Source organism: Labeo rohita, unplaced genomic scaffold (genome assembly GCF_022985175.1).
Source record: "Labeo rohita strain BAU-BD-2019 unplaced genomic scaffold, IGBB_LRoh.1.0 scaffold_1290, whole genome shotgun sequence".
NCBI lineage: Eukaryota > Metazoa > Chordata > Actinopteri > Cypriniformes > Cyprinidae > Labeo > Labeo rohita.
In genome coordinates this window covers 15,238-22,829 of record NW_026127440.1, presented here as the reverse complement: position 1 = coordinate 22,829, position 7,592 = coordinate 15,238, and the positions used below count along the sequence as shown (strand labels likewise).

The window sequence follows — 7,592 nt, the reverse complement described above, 5'->3', positions numbered from 1 at the left end:
CAGGGAATGCAGTTTTCTTAATTGTTTACACATTTTTCACAATTGCTTTAGAGCAATAATAAAAGGGGAAGTTTACAAAGAGCAACAACAAATATGCAGATAATATAAAAAAATATAAATAAATAAATAAAAATAAAATATAAAAAAAAATAGCAAATATAAATAAAAACAGGGGCTAAAGAAAGAGGTGTAAGTCAATAAGATGGTGGAGTAAGTAGAGAAAGGGGTGTAATGAGAGAAGATGAAGAGTGTAACTGGTAGAAAGAGATGAGAAGAGAGGAGGATGTGAGAAAAGAGGAGAGAAGAAGGAAAGGGAGAAGAGATGAGAGAGGAGGGCACTGGTGTAGTAGAAAGAGCACGAGGAGAAACTGGAGTATTGTTGATATGGTGTTCCAGAACAACATCAGCCAGAAAGGAAGAGACCTGAGGAGATGTTGAGCATGAATTCAAACTTGCTTACTTTTTTTTTTTTTTCCTTCTGTGATGCAAGCACAGCAAATATGTAGTGTACATAAAATGCAGTGCAATTCGCTTCCAGATGTAAATGAAAAGAAAGTTGAATAATTCAGGATAATTAATGTATGCAGCAAACACACACACACACACACACACACACACACACACACACACACATGTGTGTAGTACATTGGATAACAATTTTATTTAGCTTATATATATATATCAACTCCCTGTTGATAAATTGCAATAAACACGTATTTTCATTAGCATATTTGCATCTACAGTTGAATGTGTTTTATAATTAGTAGAGAACATGCCTATAGGTGCTAATATTTACTTTTAATAAATGCATTATTAGAAAAAAAAACTGCAGTGCTTCATTTTGCAGTAATGTTGAGCATCTTTGGTTAAGATAATTTTGTGTTTGGATGGCTGTGCTAACTGTTTTGAGAACAAGTATGTTGCACTGGAGAAAAGTGTCGAATCGATTAAGAAAAATTGTAACATTGATCTGTTAAATTATCTAAAACAAACAAGGAATTGCACAATAATTAAATATGCATTATTATTAGTATTATTATTATTATTTAAATGAATAAAAGTGAGACAATAATGCACATGCATTTCTCTTGTTACACAAATTGACAGCTTTACGTTTACTTTCAGTGAAGTCGGAAACCCCCTGCAGTTCTTTCTCAAACCCCAGTTTGCTAAACCTTGACATGTTTAATGCACTTAATGTTGTTAATAGCAATAAATGGAACATATGTTAATCTTTGTATTTTTATATCAAATATGGTACAGGACAGTCTATTTAAATAAATGGCATTGGTTTAAAGTAATTAAAATTCATCTAAAAGCTGATTATATTACCTAAAATGTGTAATGTAATAGATTATGTTATCAACTACTTACTAATGTGTCATGTAATTTGGAATCAGTAACAGACAATTGACAATTTGTAAGCAACCTACCCAGTTCTGTATAAGAATCATCAATTTTACATTTGGAATCATTACACCTGCAGAGAGCAATAGGCAAAAAAATAAAACTGTAAAATATAATTTTCCCTTGCATTAGCAGTATTTTTTCTCGATCTTCCTACAGAAGAATTATTTTACCGAAAAAATATTAGAGATCGCTGCGTATTTTGTGTATTTACGTTTCGTATTACAAATTTGTCTTTTGAGTGGGTTTTAAACAACACGACAAGAGACAAGGAAATTACACTTTGTTCGACACAGGTAGGTGGCTCTGAAAAGAGCCTTTGGGTGTAAGGAGCAGTGCGTTTAAGCGCGCTCTCCACGAATGCGGCGGGCCAGCTGAATATCTTTGGGCATGATGGTCACTCTCTTGGCGTGGATGGCGCACAAGTTGGTGTCCTCAAACAGACCGACCAAGTAAGCCTCGCTGGACTCCTGCAGGGCCATGACCGCGGAGCTCTGGAAGCGCAGATCAGTCTTGAAATCCTGAGCGATTTCTCGGACCAGACGCTGGAAGGGCAGCTTGCGAATCAGCAGCTCGGTGGATTTCTGGTAGCGACGGATCTCTCGCAGAGCCACGGTACCCGGCCTGTAACGATGAGGCTTCTTGACGCCGCCGGTGGCAGGAGCGCTCTTACGGGCGGCTTTGGTAGCGAGCTGCTTCCTCGGGGCTTTACCACCGGTGGATTTACGAGCGGTCTGTTTAGTTCTTGCCATTGTTGACTTTAACTCTTCAATAAAGAATGATTTTTCACTGCGTGTGCAGCAGCTTTTTAAACACTTCTGCCGCATTGGGCGGTGCGTCAGAAGAGGCATTTGATTGGCTGTTTGGTACGTTGCAGCTTAAGATGGCCAATGAACAAGCACTTCATGTTTTCAAATAAGCGGAGGCAGCTTGCCTTTCCCGCTCAAACATGTTTGGGACTTCAGTGTCCCATTATTGGACTTTGAAAATGCTGTTTTTATTTTTTTTTTTTTATTTGTTTATTAGGAGTAATTAAAAAGTTACTTTTTGTCTACACTACACGTGACAATGGGGTTTAAGATTTTTTTAATTTTTAAAACATTTCCCTATCATCCTATCGCAGTGTAATAGCATTAACATATTGCACACACACTCTATTGTATCACACTTTATATTTTAACAATTCTTTCATATCTTTTTAAAGGTGCCATTTATAAGGCACCATTCTCTGACAAAGATTATCAAATTCTTTTTTTGCACCAACAGCAAAAGTTATATTATATATTTATAGGTGTGTGTAAGAGAGAAAGGAAAGCGGTTGAAATTTACCATATAATTCAAACTACTCTTATAGACAAAGTGGGTGGCTCTGAAAAGAGCCTTTGTGGGGGCCTGCGATTTATTTATTTGCTTTTGGCGGGCTTCTCGGTTTTCTTAGGTAGCAACACAGCCTGGATGTTGGGCAGCACACCGCCCTGAGCGATGGTCACTCCGCCCAGGAGTTTGTTCAGCTCCTCGTCGTTGCGCACCGCCAGCTGCAGGTGACGGGGGATGATACGGGTCTTCTTGTTGTCCCGAGCGGCGTTTCCAGCCAACTCCAAGATCTCAGCAGTCAGATACTCGAGCACAGCGGCCAAATAAACGGGAGCACCAGCACCAACTCGCTCGGCATAGTTGCCTTTGCGGAGAAGCCTGTGAACACGGCCGACGGGAAACTGCAGTCCTGCCCTGGATGAGCGGGTCTTAGCCTTTGCTCTGGCTTTGCCTCCGGTTTTGCCTCTTCCACTCATTGTTAAATCACTGAAGTTGCTATTGCTAGTCAACACAAAAATAGTGAAGTAACTGCTTAAACGATCAGTTTTTATAAGAGAGTGCTTTTCGTCTATTGGTCAGAGTCTGTCACAGTTGAAAACCAATCACTGCAAATCCCTCCAAAAACTAAAAACCCACCCCCTTTCTGCCAGCCTACTCATTCTCATGTGTTGTCATGATGAATGAACAGAAATTTTAAATTATTTTATTTACAAAATGCGTTTAATGCAGAAGATGATATAATAACCAAGGTTATACAATCACACATTGAAATAAATGTCCACATAAACACTGGAAAAACTTTTTTTTTTCAAAGTAGATTAGCCTCTGGTATTATTTTCATACCAAGCCTAGCATCCGATGATTCAGCTACATCCGTCTAATCAATGTTTCAAATATCATTAAGATACTAGTGTGAATAAATTTTAATCATGAACAAATGTTTTAAACGCAGTAAATAATATAATGTATTGTAGATTGTATTTTACTGACATAAAAGCATACAAACTCCCTGAGTTTACACACTCTCATTAAAACCTCAATAATCATTAAATTAAATTAAAATATTGCTCTTTAATCGTAACAAGTGGGTGGCTCTTAAAAGAGCCGTTTTGTTTTAAGAAGAAACAAACTCAGTGATATTTATTTCTTTTTGGGTGCCGCCTTTTTAGGCTTGGCTGCTTTAGGCTTCACCGTCTTGGGTTTGGCTGCCTTGACCTTCTTGGGGCTCTTGGCTGCTTTCTTAGCGGCTGCTGGCTTCGCCTTTTTGGGGCTCTTAGCTGGCTTCTTAGCAGCTGCAGGTTTCTTGGCCTTCTTGGGGCTCTTTGTCGCCTTCTTTGCTGCGGTGGCTGCCGGTTTCTTCACCTTCTTGGGGGATTTCTTGGCGGCGGGTTTCTTGGCAGCAGGCTTCTTTGCTTTCGCGGGGGTTTTCTTGGCAGGTTTCTTCTTGGTTTCGGCTTGCTTCTTGTTGAGCTTGAAGGAACCGGAGGCGCCAGTGCCTTTGGTCTGGACCAGGGTGCCGTTGGTCACCAAACTCTTGACGGCGATCTTGACGCGGGAGTTGTTTTTCTCCACATCGTAACCACCCGCAGAAAGAGCCTTCTTCAGGGCGGCGAGGGACACGCCGCTTCTCTCCTTGGAGGCGGTCACAGTCTTGACGATGAGGTCCCTGACGTTCGGGCCCGTTTTCTTGGGTTTAGACGCCGATTTCTTCTTGGGAGCTTTAGCCGGAGGAGCGGCGGCAGCTGGAGCGGTTTCAGCCATGTCTCCGAGCGGATACGTTTCACACGTCGACAGTCTGAAAATAATGAAGCGCTGAGCGGCGCTGCGGAACTTAACTACCACATGAGAACTGTGTAGACTCAATATGCTAATCCACAATCTAGTTTAGCGAATACGTTTAAACAGTAAAATCAAAATATATTCGCAGATTAGAAACTACGCAAATGCTAATGAGCTTAAATATAGATTAAATAATTATGCATGTGTAAATGTAAATATGCATTATGCATGAAATAATTGTGTTTATTTATCTATAACTTTTCTGTTTAAATGTTTAAAATGCAATTGATTCCTTCCCAGGAATGCTATATTTGAGCTATATATATATATATATATATATATATATATATATATATATAATATATATATAATTTGTAATGCTGATAAACATGCTATAAACAGTGCCTATTATTTTCTATTTACATTTACGTAATTAATAAAAAATAAAATAAAAATTGCGTTCTTTTCAAAGATCTGTTCTTCAAACAATCCTGAAAAACGAAGAGTATAAATATATATCGTAGAGTACAATTCAGATAATTGCTTGCTTTATTATTTATGAATATAATAAAGCCATTAAAGTTACATAACGATAAAAACACAGTTCTTTAGATAATGTAACTGCGTCTTTGAAACCAGCATTTTAGGAGCTGTTACTAGTAATCTGAGAAGCCTGTTCTGTATTTTTTTTTTTTTTTTTTTTTCCCAGGTTTACTAAAACATCATTTCAGATATCACAAATTAAAACACTGAAAGCTCTTTGGACGAAAAAAATGGGTGGCTCTTAAAAGAGCCTTTGGGTAGTTGAGATCAGTTCACGTCTCACTTAGAGCTGGTGTACTTGGTCACGGCCTTTGTGCCCTCAGACACGGCGTGTTTGGCCAGCTCACCGGGCAGCAGCAGACGCACGGCGGTCTGGATCTCTCTAGATGTGATGGTGGAGCGCTTGTTGTAGTGAGCGAGACGAGACGATTCACCGGCGATGCGCTCGAAGATGTCGTTGACGAAAGAATTCATGATCCCCATCGCCTTAGAAGAAATACCAGTATCAGGATGAACCTGCTTCAGCACTTTGTAGACGTAGATAGCATAGCTCTCCTTCCTGGACCTCTTGCGCTTCTTTCCTCCTTTGCCGGCGGTCTTGGTGACGGCCTTCTTTGAGCCCTTCTTAGGAGCAGACTTCGCTGGTTCAGGCATGTTAGCTCGTGATAAATCACACTGTAGTTTTAAAAGTATGTACTAGGTATTTATTGAAAGCTCATGCTAATTTAACAGGGCTGAGTTTCTTCTCCCTATTGCGTGTTTTTGCGCAATGAATGAAAGAAACATTTTTCATTGGTTAGAAATGGGCTGGCTTGACAGACGCATCCACCAGTCACAGGATTCTAAAGTTGAACGACCCCACGCGCTTGTTTTTCTGCTTTGACTTTCCCGCTCAAAATGTCTGATAATCCCCAATCATGAAGAAAGAAGAAAAAAAACTTGTTTGTTTTTTACATTAAATTAACTCTCGGAGAAAACAGGGATTTCAACAAAAAGTTAGTTAAACACCAATGAAAAGTAAAAACGCCTTTGTGGTCTACTTTCACAGACCAAGCATAGACTAAAGCAAAATTATGCCATAGCTCAAATATGTAAACATTTTTTGTAAACTTGCTTTTGGGGGGAAAAACACTCTAACCTTACTGATAGTTAATTTCAAATAAAACTCAAAAACACATTTTAGATGGAGACTAGGCTGGGAAACCAAGAGTATATGTCATAGCAAAAGAAAGAAAGACTGTGGTCGTGTGCAGGCTGCTACTAAACAATTCACAGAACACGATATTAACTCTTTTCTTTGAAAACGTGGGTGGCTCTTAAAAGAGCCTTTGGGGGGTTTGTATGTAGAAACGAATATATTTAACCTCCAAAACCATACAGAGTACGTCCCTGTCGTTTCAGAGCATACACGACGTCCATGGCGGTGACGGTCTTTCTCTTGGCGTGCTCAGTGTAAGTAACAGCATCACGAATCACGTTCTCCAAGAACACTTTAAGCACACCGCGAGTCTCCTCGTAGATCAAACCGGAGATACGCTTGACACCACCACGGCGAGCGAGACGACGAATGGCGGGCTTGGTGATTCCCTGGATGTTATCACGGAGAACTTTACGGTGACGTTTAGCGCCTCCTTTTCCGAGTCCTTTGCCGCCTTTGCCTCTTCCAGACATGATTACAATTCTTCAAGTTACTATACTACACAACAGAAGTAATGAAAAACAAGGACGTGCGCGAAGAGCTTTACAATAGCCTACAGGACCTAATTGAAATACACGAAGGCGGAGCTATGCTACATCATACGATACACGTCATTAGTTTCAGTATGAAAATCTAGGAGAAAACACATGGTGATCGGGTGTAATTTGTTATTACATGGTTCCCTACAGTATTTTTTTTTTTTCAAGTCTGACCGTTTGTTAATTTGTTCACAGTTTATCTTAATCTACTCATCCAATTTTTTTTTTAGTCATATGTGCAAACATACAAGAAATGTTACATACATACATAAATAATCATTCATGACATCTGAAGAGAAGAACATTTAAATAAGACTAAGGATTATATCAACAACAACATGGTATACATCTGGAACATAAGATACAAAATATAAAAATTATTTAAATAAATAATGGTGACACAAGAGGAATACACATGTATTTCATATGTTACACAAACAGACAGCTTTAATTTTACTTTCAGTGCAGTCAGTTTCTCCCTATCTGCACAGATGTTTCATTGCTAATACAATATATGAACAAAACAGGGTAGTAACTGATTACCTTTAAACTGGATTATGTAATCAGATTTCAAAAAGTAAGTACCTGTAATTAGATGAAATTATATTTAAAAAATACTCATAATCAGACTACAGTTACTTTTTTATAGATTACATGAATCCATATTATTCACACAATAGCAACAAATTATGTATAATTATAATGTATAATTATTAAAAAAAAAAAAAAGAAGTCAGATTTGTGAGTTGATTTCTCGCATTTTCGAGTTTATATCTCACAATTGTGAGGAAATAAAATCAGAATTGTGAGTT

General features: G+C 38.6%; 5 protein-coding genes across 5 annotated transcripts; all 5 read right to left on the bottom strand.

Annotated features, from left to right (window-relative positions):
* Positions 1 to 1,733: 1,733 nt before the first annotated feature.
* LOC127157985 (histone H3-like) lies at positions 1,734 to 2,226 on the bottom strand. Its single transcript, XM_051101145.1, has one exon. The coding sequence runs from the start codon at positions 2,157 to 2,159 to the stop codon at positions 1,749 to 1,751; it is 411 nt and encodes a 136-aa protein (XP_050957102.1). The 5' UTR covers positions 2,160 to 2,226; the 3' UTR covers positions 1,734 to 1,748.
* Positions 2,227 to 2,772: 546 nt separating this feature from the next.
* LOC127157987 (histone H2A-like) lies at positions 2,773 to 3,225 on the bottom strand. Its single transcript, XM_051101147.1, has one exon. It carries the CDS (start codon positions 3,195 to 3,197, stop codon positions 2,811 to 2,813), a length of 387 nt encoding a protein of 128 aa, XP_050957104.1. The 5' UTR covers positions 3,198 to 3,225; the 3' UTR covers positions 2,773 to 2,810.
* A 261-nt stretch (positions 3,226 to 3,486) lies between these two features.
* Positions 3,487 to 4,508, bottom strand: LOC127157984 (histone H1-like). Its single transcript, XM_051101144.1, has one exon. The coding sequence runs from the start codon at positions 4,480 to 4,482 to the stop codon at positions 3,862 to 3,864; it is 621 nt and encodes a 206-aa protein (XP_050957101.1). The 5' UTR covers positions 4,483 to 4,508; the 3' UTR covers positions 3,487 to 3,861.
* Positions 4,509 to 5,296: 788 nt separating this feature from the next.
* LOC127157988 (histone H2B) lies at positions 5,297 to 5,707 on the bottom strand. Its single transcript, XM_051101148.1, has one exon. The coding sequence runs from the start codon at positions 5,695 to 5,697 to the stop codon at positions 5,323 to 5,325; it is 375 nt and encodes a 124-aa protein (XP_050957105.1). The 5' UTR covers positions 5,698 to 5,707; the 3' UTR covers positions 5,297 to 5,322.
* Positions 5,708 to 6,379: 672 nt separating this feature from the next.
* On the bottom strand, positions 6,380 to 6,737 carry LOC127157989 (histone H4). The gene has a single exon (XM_051101149.1). The coding sequence runs from the start codon at positions 6,712 to 6,714 to the stop codon at positions 6,403 to 6,405; it is 312 nt and encodes a 103-aa protein (XP_050957106.1). The 5' UTR covers positions 6,715 to 6,737; the 3' UTR covers positions 6,380 to 6,402.
* Between the last annotated feature and the right edge of the window lie 855 nt (positions 6,738 to 7,592).

Excerpts from the sequence above, each read along its gene's own strand:
- LOC127157985 (XM_051101145.1), bottom strand. The coding sequence starts at position 2,159 with ATGGCAAGAACTAAACAGACCGCTCGTAAATCCACCGGTGGTAAAGCC.
- LOC127157987 (XM_051101147.1), bottom strand. The coding sequence starts at position 3,197 with ATGAGTGGAAGAGGCAAAACCGGAGGCAAAGCCAGAGCAAAGGCTAAG.
- LOC127157984 (XM_051101144.1), bottom strand. The coding sequence starts at position 4,482 with ATGGCTGAAACCGCTCCAGCTGCCGCCGCTCCTCCGGCTAAAGCTCCC.
- LOC127157988 (XM_051101148.1), bottom strand. The coding sequence starts at position 5,697 with ATGCCTGAACCAGCGAAGTCTGCTCCTAAGAAGGGCTCAAAGAAGGCC.
- LOC127157989 (XM_051101149.1), bottom strand. The coding sequence starts at position 6,714 with ATGTCTGGAAGAGGCAAAGGCGGCAAAGGACTCGGAAAAGGAGGCGCT.